At 59.6% G+C, this 15,353-nt stretch overlaps 1 protein-coding gene across 2 annotated transcripts in view; it reads left to right on the plus strand.

The window, feature by feature from the left end:
• The window catches only part of AGRN (agrin), a 73,851-nt gene that overhangs the window by 922 nt on the left and 57,576 nt on the right, over positions 1-15,353 (plus strand). For both annotated transcript variants that reach the window (XM_038166566.2, XM_038166570.2), the window contains exon 2: positions 5,807-6,068. In XM_038166566.2, coding sequence (XP_038022494.2) covers positions 5,807-6,068 — 262 coding nt within the window. The remainder of the gene's footprint in view (positions 1-5,806; positions 6,069-15,353) is intronic.

Here is a 15,353-nt window from a genome sequence, read left to right on the forward strand (position 1 = left end):
TTTCCCCCCCCTGAGCTGCGAGACGGTGAAGTACTGAGCAACCTGAAATACCATCCGCCTGGTTGTCAGAAAACGTGCTGGCTGCCTTAACCCTTCCCAGGGCAGGAATCCTGCCTGCGAGGACTTGCTGCTGCCTCGCTCACCTCTTCTCCCAATCCCTTTTTCCCCATCCTAAAGCACGCCGAGGTCCCCGATGGGTGCTGGTGCCACGGGGGGCCTGGGGCGATGCCCAGCAGCGTGCTGGTGGGCAAGGTCTGCCCGGCCTTAATTGCAACCGTGGGGTTGTCCTCACTTCTGGAGGACCTCCTGGCCCTATAAACTAGTTGAAAACCCCCTGTCTATCCAGCTGGTGCCTGCTGCTCCTCGCCTGCTTCCCCGACTCTGCCCCTCACGGTACCAGAGGGTACAATCTGTACCCTGCTCGCGTAAATTAGATCACAGCCCCTCCGGGCTGGTGCAGGGACCGTATGTTTGCGGCGTGTCTGGCACATCCTGGGTGCTACGTGGAAAACTAATAAGCTGCTGCGAGCAGCCGGTGGCGTCCTGTGGCAGCTTGGGGCACATATGGCTGGGCGCGAGCCGCCTGATGCTGGGGCAGGGCTGTGGTGCGAGGCAGGAGGTGCTCATCTCAAAAAGCGTTTTTTTTTTTTTTTTCTTCCTAGCTAGTATAAAATCCACATTTCATTCAGGCAGGCTTGGAGTTGGGGAAAAATATTTTATCCCTGCTCCTGGGGTGGTAAAGCTGCTTGCTCAGCAGCCCTGCCTTTAGGAGGGTGCCGTCGGATACAAGTGGGAGCACTGTGGGGTGAGGAACCTGGTACATGGGGGGCTTTATTTGAAACCCAAGTGGCATTGCTCGGCTCAGGAGGGTATTTTCCTGCTCATCTTTCCCCAAGCTGTCCCAAGTGATGCTGCGGAGGTTTGTGCCACTTACTCCAGGGTTAACCGTAGGGCCCTTCTTCTGCTGAATGGGGTTGTGGCAGCTCCTGAAGGCCAGAATCTGCCTCTGGGGTTTCTTTCCAGTCCTTAAAAAGAAACTGAAAGGAGGAGAGAGCCTTATCTCCTGTCATCCGTGGCAGCGCCCATCCCATCCCAGTGGCATTTACTGCGCCTTCCGTACTGCCTTCTGCTCCTCTCCAGGGACTTTACGTGGTGTGCGTAGAGGGTTTGGAAAAAAACGGGGTCTGAGGTGTCATAAGGACCTGAAAAGGGACAAATCAAAATCTCTTCTAGCTGCATGGCACCTGTGACTGGTACAGGAGTAGTTCTGCAGCAGCAAAACCCCGTTTTTATTCTAAAATCTCCCCAAACACTGGGGATTGCTGTGGATCCGAGGGCTGACAGCTGGCTCCACTTCTTCCCCAGCACCTTGACCCCAAAAGGGGGGCTTTTGGCATTAAACCTGGCCGCTGGCTTCTTCCTTGACCCCGGTTCCTTGCTGAGCCAGAACGAGTCAAGGCGCAGAAGCCGGCGAGAAAACCCGTGTGTGCCTCCCCCTCCAGCCCCCTGCTCGCTGCTCCTTACGCCCCAAGGCGCCTCCGAATGCCACCCTTATCTCCCGACGGGCTCCTTATCTGCACGGGAAGCACGAGGGCCAAGTGTGCGGGAGGAGTTGCCCCGAGCCCACCCCCAGAAGCGTTGCTGGTGCTGGGTGGTCCGCGGGTGGCTGCGTGCTGCAGCCCTGCATTGTTCTTCCCAGCTAAACCCGAAACCCTCCCCGCCGGGGCCTTTGATATCTGAAGAGGGAGCGCGTTGGAAACGGGAGGCTAATGGGAGAGGAACACCCTGAAATAGCTACCAGCCGCTCGGTGCTGCTGGAGGGGGGTCACAATTAGGAGTTTTCTCAGTCTCCTCTTCCCCAAAGTGATGCTGATGTGCCCCTTCGCCCAGGGACGGATTTGGGTTGGGAACGAGGGCTTTGCTCCTTGCTGTGTCCCCGGACCTTTTATTTATTTTTTGCTCCGCTCAGCCTATTTGCAGCCCGCTGCTGGCATTGTCCTTCCCCGCTCCTGAGCCCTGTGCCGTGCCTCGTTCTGCTTTGACCTGATATTTCTGGAGGGAGCTCCTATTTATAGGACAGATGCAGGTTCTATACGCGCTATAGGAAGCGCTGGGGAGGATGTGGATCCTGTGCCGAACAATGGAGCCCACGTTTTGGGGGGGAAAGGGCTGGGGGACACAGACTGGCTCCTGCAGAAAGGGCTGCCGAGGTCTCCTGGTGACCTTTCCTGCTCTGATCCAGGTGTCCCCTCTCTTCTTAGGGCTCTGCTCACCTCCCTGGGCACCCCACAAACCCAAGGTTTGCGCTCCTAAAGCACCTTCCTGGCACCACGCGTGCCCGTGCAGGTGGTCCCGTTCCCTGCTGTGACAGACCCCCATGGAAAATGCTTTTACTCCTGGGTTTGCCCCGCACTTCAAACCTCCTCCTGTGAGGTTCTGCCTAAATAAAGTCCTCGCTGTTCTCGCCGCACCTTCCCACAGCTGCCAGGAGCCTTGTAAACCAGCCTTAATCCAGCGTTTTATGCGCTCCGTGGTGAAAGAGCGAGCAGGGCTGCCACGGGGAAGGGACCTTCTGGGTCCGGGCTCCAGCCTGATTTCTTTTTCTCTCTCCCTTTTTCTTCCCCCATCCTCGCTGTAGCCAGTGAGTCACCAGTAACAAGGTCTTAATTGTGCGTGGTGATGAATGGGATGCCCTACAGGTACTCGCTCCGTCTTTGGTGCCTTCGCGGCCATTCATTAGGGAGGATGAGGGTGGGGAGAAAGCTGGTGGACTCTGCTGTTGCTTGTGAATGCTGTGGCCTGGCTCTGCGAGCCCTGACTACAACAGCCCTGCTAATTAACTCAAATTACCATCTGCTTCGGGAGAGGGGCTAGGCTCCAGCCATTCTTCCCCCAAAGACCTAACTGTGAAAATGCCCCGACTGCCGCCTTCCAGCAGGACCCTCGGGGTGCTCTCCCCGCCTGCCTCTCTTGGTTTTTCTCCCCCCAACCCTTTTGTTCCCTTTGTGTTCTGTTTTTTATTTTATTTTTAAATTTTTTTTGCCCCGGCTGCTCCCGCACCTCACCTTGTCGAGCGCTCGCCCTGCGGGGCCGCTGCTGAAGGAAGAGGAGGTGGGGCTGGTGCTGCTGAAGGAAGGTGTCTTGACTTGACTGCGGGGAGAAGCAGCACCCCGGGGAGCTGCCAGCAGCGCTGGAGAGGCAGGAGGCTCGCAGCAGAGCCGTGCAGGACGGAGTTCGTGGCACTCAACAGGGGTCGGGGGTCCCCAAAGGGGCTCCTTGGTGCCGCGGGGAGCAGATGTCTCGGTGTGAGCACTGGGATTCCCAGGAGAGGATGGGGAGGGAGGGAGGGGGGCTGCCTGTCACAGCCCCTCTCCAGCTGAAGCCCCCTCTGGTTGCTGCTCGGCTGCCAGCACCGAGACCGGAGCTCTGGGTGCCGGGGCTGTGCACGGTGCGTGGCTGTTGGATGGGTAGCTTCAGGAGGCGTTGATTCCCTGGCTCGTCTCACCCCAAATTTGGGCTCTATGGGGCAGGATGACAGCCTGACGATGGGTTATTCCTCATCCTTTGGTTGCTGGGGCACTGCTGAGCCCTTGGGTCTGAGTGGAGCTGGTTCCCTCCTTGTTTGGGGCCAGATGTGTGCGAGCGCACGGGCACGGTGCCTCCTGCCAGCCTCACCTTGTACCTCCAGGTCCCATGGGGGCAGCTTTTGATGGCCATGACCCCTGAACCCTCTTGTTTGGGACTGAGGACGTGCTGAGCCTGTAGCCCTGAAATCCTGGAGTTACATCTCCAGAAAGTCGCAGGATTGACTAAAGCTCACCAGGCTCCCATTTCCCCCAAACCCCCAACGCTTTTTTTGTAACCCTCGTGTCTGACCCCTGCAGTGTCAGATGTTTGTGTGCGTGTCCTGTAGTCACTGAGTAATGGGACGGAGGCACTTGGCAGAGAGTGAGAGTCTTTTTTTTTCCCCTCTGAACAGCCCCAAAGAAGTCAGTGGGGGAGCACAATGCGCACCAAGGGCTGCGCGGGGCAGGGGCCAGCGAGCTGCGGGCGCGGAGAGCTGCAAGAATGGCTCATTCTGGAGGGGGATAATGTCTGCTCTGTGCTCTCCTCCTCATCTGCAATGAGCCACGGAGCTAAAATATGGCAAGAAGAGGGTCTGTAGGGTGAACAACTGCCTACTGCCACCAGATTGTCCCATGGGGTGGGAGAGACCTGCCCGCAACATCCCCTCTGCTCCCTGCGTTCCCTTTGCGGTTGCGCTCCTCGGGCACACACCTGCGTGCTCCTTCCAGAGGGAGGCTCGAGAGCCTCCTTATCGCCCACCCTCCTCTTCCCCGGCCTCCTCGGTGCTTGGCACGGGGCGCTCAAGTGCTCTCTGGGCAGCGGAGACGGCTGGAGAATGCAGGGGATGGGGCCCTGGGGTGCTGGAGGTGCTGCTGGAGGTGGGGATAAAGCACACCCCGAGCACATCGAGGCTTTCTGCCCCATCGGGGCTGGATGTGGGCACGTCTCCTATCACGTGTGCCATAAATCATTTGTTTTAGGGCTGCTGCTTTCGTCCTCTGTGGGTGTTTTTGGGGGCTGCTCATTGCAAAGAGCGTGGTGCTGGAGCGGGGCTGGCCAGCAGGTTTTTGCGCATCTCCCTTTTGGGGCAATGGAGAGGTCTGTGCCTGGTGGACGTCCAGGGAGGCTGAGGAGAGGGAGGGAGGGAGGGACCAAGTCTTGTGGCCAGGGCTGATTTTTCTTCCAGAAATTTGGCTGATTTAGGGGAAACCGGCTGCTACTGCCAATTCCTCTGTGTATTTTAGCAAATCCGGTCTGCTAACGCGCAGGTTGTCTTCAGTCACTTTATAACAAAATAAATCTCCTCTGCCATTTCTAGGGGCGTTATCCCCTCTGCCTCTTCTCTTCCCAACCCCCTGGTGCCTTCCCAGAGCCAGAAGATCCCCTGGGAGTTGGGGGGGGGATCCTTTTGGCTGAGACCCGTGCGCTGCCTGGGGACCTGGCTCAGGGTCCTTGGGGACAGGGCTGCAGTCAGAGGCGATGCTCAGGAGTGGGATCTGCAAGCACCCAGCCCAGGAGGGAGCCTCCTTTTTGGGATTTGGGTTCCTTACCAGCACCAGGCAGCAGCTCTGATCGATTATTATGATCTTATTTTCCCTTCCATGGCCACGTGCAGTGCCTGCTGCTGGAGAGCAGCACCCCTGCCCGAGCTGGTTGTGCGGCAGCTGAGATGGTTTTTGTGGGTGTAAAGGCTAAAATAATAGAGGAGGGGAAGAAGTTGCTTAGAACACCTTTATTTTACTAGTTTTACGCAGCGGATTTCTGCTCTGGCACAGGAAACCCTTGCGTAGCCATCCTGCCTGTCCCTGGGCATGAGGGCTTTCCCTGTCGGAAAGTTTCACCGGGGGAGGAGAGGCAGGAACAAAACGTGAATTTTGGGGCTTGAAAGGCAGTGATGCGCCCAGATGCGAATAGGGAAACGAGTCCCTTGCCAGGAAAAACCCACGTGGCTGATGGTGACCTTGGAAGATGGAAGGGGTGAGGAGCACCACGTGCCCGTGTTGGGGTGCTGGGTGCAATTTTGGCAAGAAGCAGTGCTCGCTGTAGCCTTGTCCCTACATTTTGTGCTGGTAGAGGGCTGCCTCATGAAATCAGCTCTGCAGGAAGGCTCTGCCAGCCCGAGCTGCTCCCGAACACCGTGCAACAGCATGGTTGGAAGCAAACGGGGCTGGATGGTGCCGGACACCTCGGGTCGTGGGTGCGCAGAGCTCTCCCCTGATCCGTGTCCCTCTTGTCCCAGGTGCGAGTGTGGCGCTACCTGAAGGGCAAAGACATCGTCACCCACGAGATCCTCTTGGACGGTGGCAACAAGGTGGTCATCGGTGGCTTCGGGGACCCCCTGATCTGCGACAACCAGGTCTCCACGGGGGACACGCGGATTTTCTTCGTCAACCCGGCCCCGCAGTACATGTGGCCGGCACACCGCAACGAGCTGATGCTCAACTCCAGCCTGATGCGGATAACCCTGCGCAACCTGGAGGACGTGGAGCACTGCGTGGAAGGTGAGCGGGGCGTGCTAGGGGCTTGGAAACCAATTTTGGGCACGCGGTGCTGCTGGCCGCGGGGCGGGCGCGCTCGTGGGGCAGGGTCTGGCTGCTCTGTGGATTTGGTCAGCGAAGGGATGGCGCCTGGAGCTGAGCTTGTTAGAGGTGGGGATTGCAGCCAGGTGGTGTTGGTTCGTGTTATTTTTTTTGGTCTGGGTTTATGCAGGTTCTCAGCCCCCTCTGATGGGGTTGGAGAGGTCGCGCTGCAAAGCCCCATCCTGGCACCCCTGGGGAGTTCAGCCTCACACCTGAGCTTCCTCTTTTTTTTTTTAGGTTTATTTCTGAAAAGTGAACTCATTAACCCCGTGGTGAAGGCCTGTCCTTCATCAGCTCCCCATGCTTGCCAAGCCAGCCTTGTGGACTCGTGCAGGGACACGAGAAGCCGGCTGAGTTCCCCTTGGGGGCAAAGCTTGCTTCTCCGGGGTGTAACCAGGTCGCGACCAAGCCGAGCAATTTAGGAATTGAGGGGGGATGAGCAGAGCTTTGGTGTTGTTGTGGCGAGCCTCGGTGTCCCTTGTATGCATCACCTCCCTGCTGCCTTTGCGCTCGTACCCAAAATTTTGCACAAGGAGGTCACGGCGTGCTGAGCTCATGGATTAAACGCGCACGGGGTTGGCTCTCGGTGCTTTTGTCGCTCCGTGGGACAGCTCCCGTGCCGAGGAGGTGGCTGAGATCCTGGCCCCGTGGGTGTGCAACAACACAGCTGCTGGGAAACGGCGAGTGGGGGGCAGCCCGCGTGCCCTCTGTAATAGGGTCCTGCACCTCCAGGCACGGAATAATGCCTCCACGGAGAGCAGATCCGCAGAGGGTTGAGCTGGTTGCCCAACCACCACGACAACATACTTCTGCAATCCCTCACTTTGCTGGCTTCTCCCTTCCTCCCTCTGCTCGTCCTGTTCCAGCAAGAGCTCCGGGCTCGGGGAGGAGGGGGGAATGCGGTGCCCCAAAAGCCCTCTGTGGGGTCTGAGCACGTCCCGGGAGCAGATGAGTAAACAAGGGCAGGAATGCAGGAATCCTGCACAGGCAACAAACAAACACGCGGCGCGGCTCCCTCCTCCCTGCTGGATGTGCAGAGCAGAGGCCGTAACCCCGTTCTCCAGCTGGGGAGGCTGCCGGAGGAGGGAAACGACCCAGCTCGAAGCCTCCGGGGCTGGGAAAGTGCCAGCGCAGCACAGCAGCACCCGGCTCCAGTGGCTTTTGCAAGAGGGAGAGATGTTGGAGGTTTCCGAGCAGATGCGCGCACGTTTTGTATGGCGATCCCAAAGCATCGGCCCTATAGGAGGGGGTGGGAGGAGGAGGAGTGCGGTGTGCTTTGGTTTGTTTTGTGTTTTGTTTTATTTTATTTTTTTGTTAAACCTGAGCAAACGCTCGGAGGGATCCTGCCTTTGCCCAGCTTTGTGTTCCTTGGCGCGTGCTGAGCCGGGTGGTTCCTGCTTGTGGCTGTCCCCGGAGACCTGCAGTGAGGGCTCTGATTGTCCTCCTGTGCTATGGATTTCACCCAGAATTTATCCGGGACCCGTGCCTGCTCCCCTATTCCACAGGGGAAATTCAAAGCTGGTTTCTTCCGTGATTAAAAGCTGATTAAAAGCCTGGTGTGCAGCATCTGGCCGCGTCGGCCAGCTGGGCAGGGACAAGGAGCACCAAACCCTGTCCCCACGGTGGGGACACATCCCCCAGCTCTCCCTGCAGAGGGTGACAGGGACATGGGGCTGTGCCCTGTGGCCCTACAGGCGTGCTGGTGCTAGGAGAGGTGCACGGGGCGTGCGTGCTCCGGGCTGGAAGCGGCGTGTCCTGCTGCAAAGGTTTGCGCTGTGACCTCTTGTGCAAGGGAGCTGGAGGTGCTGGGCCTGTTTGAGCTTTCTCTTCCCCCTCCTGTGCTTAAATGACAGCTCCGTGGGTTTGTTTTTCCTCCCTGACGCCCTCTCTTGATGTCAGGTAGCAGGCGATTCTTTCCGTGTCTCTCCTTTTTTCCAATCCCTTTGCTCCCTTTAATTAAAGCCCTCATCCCGAGGACGCTGCGGGCACGCGGAGAGGTGCCCAGGGTTTGGGGACATGCAAGGGCTGGAGAACAGCCTGGGGGGAGCTGGCCGTGCGTGGTGGACCTGCCTTCCCCAGGCTGTGAGACCTGCCTGGACCTCTGAGGAGGAAAAAAAAAACACCAGGCAGCCCCAAGCTGCCAGCATCTCATCTCCAAGCGCTGCGCAGGGGAGGCGCAGCAGTTTTGTGCTGTTTCAGGCTGCTTTGGCAGCTCTTCCCGTGCCTTGATAAAGCCGCCTTTCTTGTCGCATCCCCTGGATTTGTTTTCCCTTTTTATCCACTTCTTGGAAGCCTGGGTGTTGTGTGCGCGTCCTGCATGCTGGCTGCACCCCAGGACCCTCCAAAAATTAGCCGTACCCAAACCTCACACCTCTCCCGTGGTGTGCGCGAGCTCCTCTTGACTTGCCCAGCGTGGCTGAGGAGCTGGGCCCTGGGAGGCCGTGAAAAACCGGCCATGAGAACCTGCTCCCGCCGCCCTGGGAATCCTTTCTGAGCTCTGAGTCTGAGAATTTAGCTCCAGGACTTGTTTCCCATCAGCTCCCCACAGGAGGGTTCAAAGCGGAGCTGCCCAGGACGCCGCGCTCCAAGGTTAAAAACAAACCTCGGAGCGCTTCTGCAGCAGGAATTGGAAGAATGGTGGCAGCTGAATGGAAAAAAAACAACAAAACACGGATGTTTGGAGAATCTTCATCTCCTGTCGCTGCGGCTTGGAAAAATCCCGAACACCCAAAACCTTTCCTGCCCCAAAAAGGGGGAGCTCAAACCAGGGCGAGGCTGTGAAAGCGCTCAGGTTGGGGTTGGAGCAGCGATCGGTTTGGTGATGTTTAATTGTGTTTAAGGAGCTCTGGCTGGCTGTGGCCAAAATATAGGGCTTGGGCTAAGCCTGCAAACCGGCTGCAGCAGCGAGGGGGCTGTGGGAGCCCCCCCAAGGACTGCAGGAGCCCCCCCAGGGCTGGGACGATGCTCGCAGGGGGATGCTCGCTCCTGCCTCTGCGGGAAGGCGCACAAGGGATCCCCTCGTGCAGGTTTCCCCTTGCTCTTTGGGACATCTGGATGGGGTTTCCTGGGAGAAGATTTCCCCGAGGAAGCGCAGCCTTGCTGCTTGGGTGCCTTTTAAGCCTCAGGGTTGCAAAAAGGGGGGTTGGAGTTGCTGTGCTTCGGGTGCTTGAGGCTCCGAAGCGCGGCTCTGTGCCGGCGATGTTGCTCCGTCCCCGGACAGTGCCACCGAGCACCCACTTCTGCGCCCTGGGAGATGCTCCTCGGGTGTGCCTGGCTCGTGTTTCCCTTTGACCGCGGCTCCACTTGGAGGAAAAATTGAGATTTTTGTGTGCGGTGTGGGAGGGGCAGGCGCTGACTCCAGCGTGAGCTGGCTGGGTGGAAGGAAGTTCAGCCGAAAGCCGCGGCGGAGCCCTGGTTAATGAGAAGCCAGGGCTCCTTCCAGGCGGGATTTGCATGAACCCGGCTGCAGCAGCCCCAGCCGAGATTGTTGTGCTGGCTTTGGGGCTGGGGCTGGACTTTGAACCTCCTGGGAAAAGCCGGGAGTGAGCACAGGGGAACCCGACAGCCTCGGGCACGGGGTGCTGTGCCGCTGCGGGTGGCTCGGAGCCCCCATCCCAGGGCAGCACACCTGCAAGGAGCTCCTTGCTTTGTGTTTTTTCACCTCGGTTTCTCGGATGAGGTGGGAAAACACACCCAAAGTGGTTTTTTTTCCAGCCTTTTGGTCGGGATGGATGCATCCCTCGTGGTGGGGCAGCCCAGGGGTGATGCTTTACCTCCCCACAGGGGTCTGTCCGGCTCTGGGAGAGGCATCCCTTGGTGTGCCCGGCCCTTCTTAAGCTTTTTGGGGCTCCTGGCCACCAGGCACAGCCACGGGGGTGCCTGCAGGTGCTGCCACGAGGTTGCCAGCAACGCTTTCCCCCCGATAGATGCCCAGCCAGAAGCTCTCTGCTCTGGCTCCTGTTCAAGATGCGCCGTGCTGCAGATGCTCCGTCTGTTTAAAAATGTCACTTAGCTCTCATTAAAATCCTTATTACAGCCAGTCCAGAACCCTCCTGACTCTTCATCTCTCTGGCAACCCTATTAATTACTCCCGTGGAAGAGCTGCATCCAGCCTCGGCTCTCCCCTGTGGCTCCCCGCTCCCTCCCAGCTCCCTCCTCCATAGGGCGAGCCCAATGGTCACTGCCAAATCCCTCTGCCCAAACTTTTTTGGTGGGCTTGGGAGTGGGATGGCTTTAAAAGCACCTCGGTGTGCTGCTGCCCACCCCATTTCATCACCTTCCTCTTCACTTTTATCCCCTCCTGCCTCTCCTCGGAGGTCCCTGCCTCTGCAGGACGGAGACGTTTTGTTCCTGCGAGCCAGCCCGTGCAAAATTTCCTTTTCAGGCTCCTTCCAGGGGCCGTAAGAAACGCACAGCGGGCTCCTCGCAGCAAGGAAATCGCTGGCACGGGCTTGTGTTAGGTGATGCGGGCTGCGGTCACTTCCCATGGCCGGGTCTCTCTGCAGCCCTTCACCCCGTAACTATTTCTTTTGAATCCATCCCTGGCGCTTCTTTGTGCCTCCGAACAGGCAGGGAGGGGGCTGGAAGTGTTGGTGTGTGGGTTTTTGCTTAAAGAAGTGTTTTTTCTTTTTTTTCTATTCTTTTTTTCCTTTTTTTTTTTCTTCCTCCTCCTCTTGGCTCTGTTTTGAATCGAAGATAATGAGAACAGCATCGACACCTCCGGCTCGGGAGGGCGAGAAAACCAGCCAGCAGCTGTAAAAAAAAATATGCGCTAAACCCAGAGAGGGAAACGCTGCACAGTGAAATCCTGGGGGTTTTCCTGCCCCAAAACCCTTGGAGCAGCTGGGGCAGGGGGGAGCCCTGATTTTGGGGCCAGGCACAGGGGGCTGCTGCCCCCACCTCCTTCCCCTGCGTGGTGGTAATGCCAAAACATCCTCGGGTGCCGGGCAGTAGCGCAGGGAGTTGGCTTGTTTAGCAAATTCCTCGGGAATTTTAATCTGCTGTGGGAGGCTGCTGCTGCTCCGGGAAGGCTCCTTCGGCCCCGGGTGCCCACGGTGCTGCTTTTCCTTTGTGCATCTCATAAGGAACCCCAGTCCTGCTCCAAGCTGTGCCAGCACCTCCCACCTGCAGGCTCCAGCACCTCTGGTGGGCTTGAATCCCTCCCTTCCTCAGGGATTTGGGGTGGGAAGGATGAGAGGAGAGGCAGATGTGCTCAATTCCCATATGGGACCAGGCTGAAACACGCCCCTCTCCCCCTCTTTATCCCCACGGCATCCTCTCTTTCTGCTCTGTGCTGCTTTGGGGTTGGTAATATGGGCGTTAGGGGGTCTCAGGCTGCCACAGGGAGCCTTTGGTGTCTCTGGGGGCTGTAGGATTAAAGGAATCCCCGTTCCTAAGGGGGTGCGGGTGCTGGTGGTGGGACGCTTCCCAGGGAATGTTCCCATCGGGGCTGGCTTCCCCTTCCCTCTGAGCATCTCCAGCAGGCTGGGGGCTGGCAGCAGCATCCCCTGGCTCGGTGTCACCCACTCGGGATGACCATGGGGTTAACAGGAGCTTAAACCTGCCCAAATTTTCCCCATCCCTCATTTCCCTGCTCGCTGGGCGCCCCACGTGCGCCCTGCTCCTGTCGCTCCCCACCCGCTTCGAGCCCCAGTTTAACCACTGCCACCATGAGTGGGCACTGGGAGCAGCCAGGACACCCCTGGAAAGGCTCCGTGGGGGCTTCCTCGGTTCCCAAAGTGCCCCCCCGGAGCCATGCCGGGGCTCTGCCCCTCGGCTGGGGGCTGTGTGCGTGTCGGAGCCGCCCGCCGTGCACCCCTGCGCCCGCCCGGGCTTGCTGCTCGCTAATCCTCCCCCCTGTGCTGTGCCTTTGGCTCTGTTTTGTCTTCTCCAGCACTCCCCACGGGTCCCGCATTCCTTTGGGGTGACTTCCAGGAGCTGGGGAGCCCTTTGATATAGGAGGACGGTGCTGGGGAGGGGGCTCCTCTCCCCTTGGGGAGCGGGGGGCTGCGCCCTGCGAGGGGCTCGAGCGGCTCCTTCCCCGTTTTCTGGGGGAAAACTGCTCCTGTCCCACACTCCCAGCTCCTTGGGGTCATTTTTTTTTGATTGGCAAAGGGAACGGGACCCCGGCGCGTTCAGTAATTGCCCCCTGATTTGGCTGATTTCAGGTTGGATCCAGGGGGTTTTGGGAGCGTGGATGTGCTTCGGGTTCCCTCCTGCAGCCCGTCCCCGACCCCAGAGCGTGCTGACGGTGTGTGTGTGGTGCCGGGGGTGGGCTGCCAAGCGTTTTCCTGGCCTGCAAGCCCTGGGCTGCTCCTTTCCCAGCCCTGTGAAATGCTGGCAGCCCAGCCGGCTGCGGGGGCAGGCGAAGAAAAGACGCGGTGGGATCGGGCTCCGTCGCCTCCTTCCCAAAAAGAGCAGGGCTGGAGCCAGTTTGTGCCTATTCCAGCGTAAATCCTACAGCTGCTCCTCATCCCTTCCTACAAAAGCGAGGTGCTGGAGCTCCCCTTAAATCCTGCTCCCCTTAAATCCTGCTCCCCTTAATTCCTGCTCCACTTCTCCGCGGCGAGCGCCTACGGGAGGTGTGAGTGGCACCACCAGGGAGCATAGCGCACTGGGATGGGTCCATACTGGTGATTATGGTCATGCTGGTGGAAAGAAAAAGGGGCTGTGGGCTGGCAGGGGTCCCCATGAAACCCCCAGGCAGCAGGAGAGGGGCTGGGGGGTGATGTGGGATGGAGCAGGGCGCCGCTCCTCGCCAGCTCCCACCCGGTTGCCAAGCTCTGATTGTCTTGGCTCTGGCACGGCTCTCCCCAGCCAAAAAGTACAGCATCTCGCTGGGTTTCTGGGAAAAAAAACAATGCTCTGGGATCCTCGAGTCAGCTCAGGCCTTCAAGTGCTTCCGTGAAGGGAAGGAGGAGTTGTTGGGAGAAGGAAGCGGCGGTCCCAACGCGGCGGTGGGGTGGTGTAGGAGAGGGTGGGACGGCTCCGTCCCGGGGCCCTTCCCCTGCACCTTGCTGCTCAATAAACCCTAATCCGCTCCCGTGCTGCCGGGCAGGCGGCCAGGGCTGGCATTCCTCTCATAGCTCAGCCAGGTACGGTGGGTAAGCCCCTCCGGGGCGCAATGTGCTGCACGGGGAGGGTTTGGGGTCACCGCGGTGCTGGTGGCAGTGCCCGGGTGCTGCCCACCCTCTCCTGGCTCCCCACAAAGCGAGGGGTCCCCTCGGTGGCTGTCCTAGAAGGGGAAGGTGCAGCTGGGGTCAGGATGCTCGTGTGGGGCTGGTGCCTGGCACGGTGCAGGTGGGGTCGCTTTGGGGGCGCACGAGGTCTCCAGGATCCCAAAAGGAGCTTTGTTTTTCCACGCAGCGGTGGTGGGAGGCATCTGGGAAGAGACACGGAGATCCTAAAGGAGGTTTCGGCACCGCAGGTTCAGGTTGGATGAGTTCTCAACCCGAGCAAATGGTTGCAGGAGAATTTGGGGACCAATTTGTGGGCTCTGGGCTTGGCGAGGGGCTGTGGCTCCATCCTGGGGAGCCAGCCTTAGGGAAAACAGGGTCTGGCTCTGCTTGACGAGCCCGGATCCCGCACGCAGCCGGCTCCCCGGGCTGCCCGTTGGAGGCAGCGCTGAAATCCCTGAGCAAATTGCTCCGCCTGATGCTGTTTATCTAAGAGATAAAGCAGGATCAGCGCCTGGCAGGGCCGTGGGGGAGCTCGGCGGCGGGGATCTGCGCGAGCCCCATCGGGGTGAGCATCTCCCCTGCTTCCCAGCCCCGTTCCCTTCCAGTAAAAACCAGTCCTGGCCGGGAGAGGGGCACGGAGCGAGGCTGGGGCTGGGTCTTGGGGCTTTTTTCTGCCCCTGCTGCACTCCGGGAGCAGCCAGCTCCGTTGTGGGGTGGTTGAACAGGAGCAGCTCCCTGCCCCAAGTGCTTCCCACCAGCCCCCTGCTGCATTCCTGGGCCGTGAGGCTGCCGGCACACGAGGCACGGGGACACTTGGGGACGCTGGGGTGGCCCCGCCGGGGCTGACACCTCTTCTCCATAGGTTGCGTTGGTCAGCGGGGCGTGTTCCTGTGGCCTTTGGGTAAGTCCCCGGCCCGGGTGCCAAATTCCTGCGGCCCCAGAAGCTTGGGAAGGGGGAGGGAAATCTCAGCTCGCTCCGGGGATGGCTTTAGAGCTGCAGAGCTCCCCGTGCCACCGGGATGCCCTGGTGTGCCCCGTGAGCCTGAGGCGTGCTGGGGCGCTGGCTTTGCGCAGGGCGGGCACGTGGCTCCCCCAGCACAAGGCTGGGCAGGTCGCCGGGCTGCAGAAACATGCCTAATAACTGCTTTTTCTTTTTTTTTTTTATTCCCTCTTTCTTTTTGGGAGCCGCAGGTGGAGCGGAGGGGGCAGCGAGACCCTTCCCCTAAAGCACCCGGGGGAGACGAGGAGGTGGAGAGGGGCTTTGTAGGCACAGAGGGTGATGGGGAAGTCCATCCATGGTGGTTCCTTCTCTCCTCCCTGCAGCTTTCCCTCCTGCACTGTGCCAGCCCCGCGGGCACCTGCTTTTTCCCTTGAATTTACCCCAAAACGTGGGCTCGACCTCAAGCAACCGGCGGGTTGCAGCGCTCCTTTTTGGCCAAGACAGCAGCCACCAGCGCCTGGGCAGCCAAAGCCCTAGGTGCCAGGTGAACCTCCTGGAGGTTTGCCCTCTGCCCTTCATCTCCTGCAGGAAAGAGGAGAAACCCTGCTGGGGACGGGGCCTCCTGGTGGCCTGGGAGCAGGGGAGGAGAAAGCTGCGGGGGGCTGAGCGGCACAGCTTGCCTCACCTCCGGAAAAACCTCTCTTATCTATGCAGCCAGGGCTATCTGGCAGCGTGTGGGTGAGTTTCCCTGGGCGGGGGCAGCGGGTGGTGCTCCATCCTCCATCCTCGTGGCTTGTGCTCCATCCTCGGCGCACATCTCCCTGCCCTGCTCCGTGCCGAGTCCCCTGTGAGCGCGCATCCCAGCTCCCGGTGCCCAAAGCGGGGTGTTAATCGCTGGCAGACCCCCACCTGGGGGCAAGAGGAGAGGCTGGGTGAAGCTCTTTCCCCCCCCTCTGCACTGCTAGGACTATTTTTTGGCAGAAGGGGGAAACCTTTCCACTTGTCGGTGCCCCAGCAGCAGCCGACGGGCCCCTTAAACGCGCAGGGGAAGCGCAGCAGCCTCCTGCCCCGCGCTGCTCCCCAACGAGG

Source organism: Anas platyrhynchos, chromosome 22 (genome assembly GCF_047663525.1).
Source record: "Anas platyrhynchos isolate ZD024472 breed Pekin duck chromosome 22, IASCAAS_PekinDuck_T2T, whole genome shotgun sequence".
NCBI classification, from domain to species: Eukaryota; Metazoa; Chordata; class Aves; order Anseriformes; family Anatidae; genus Anas; species Anas platyrhynchos.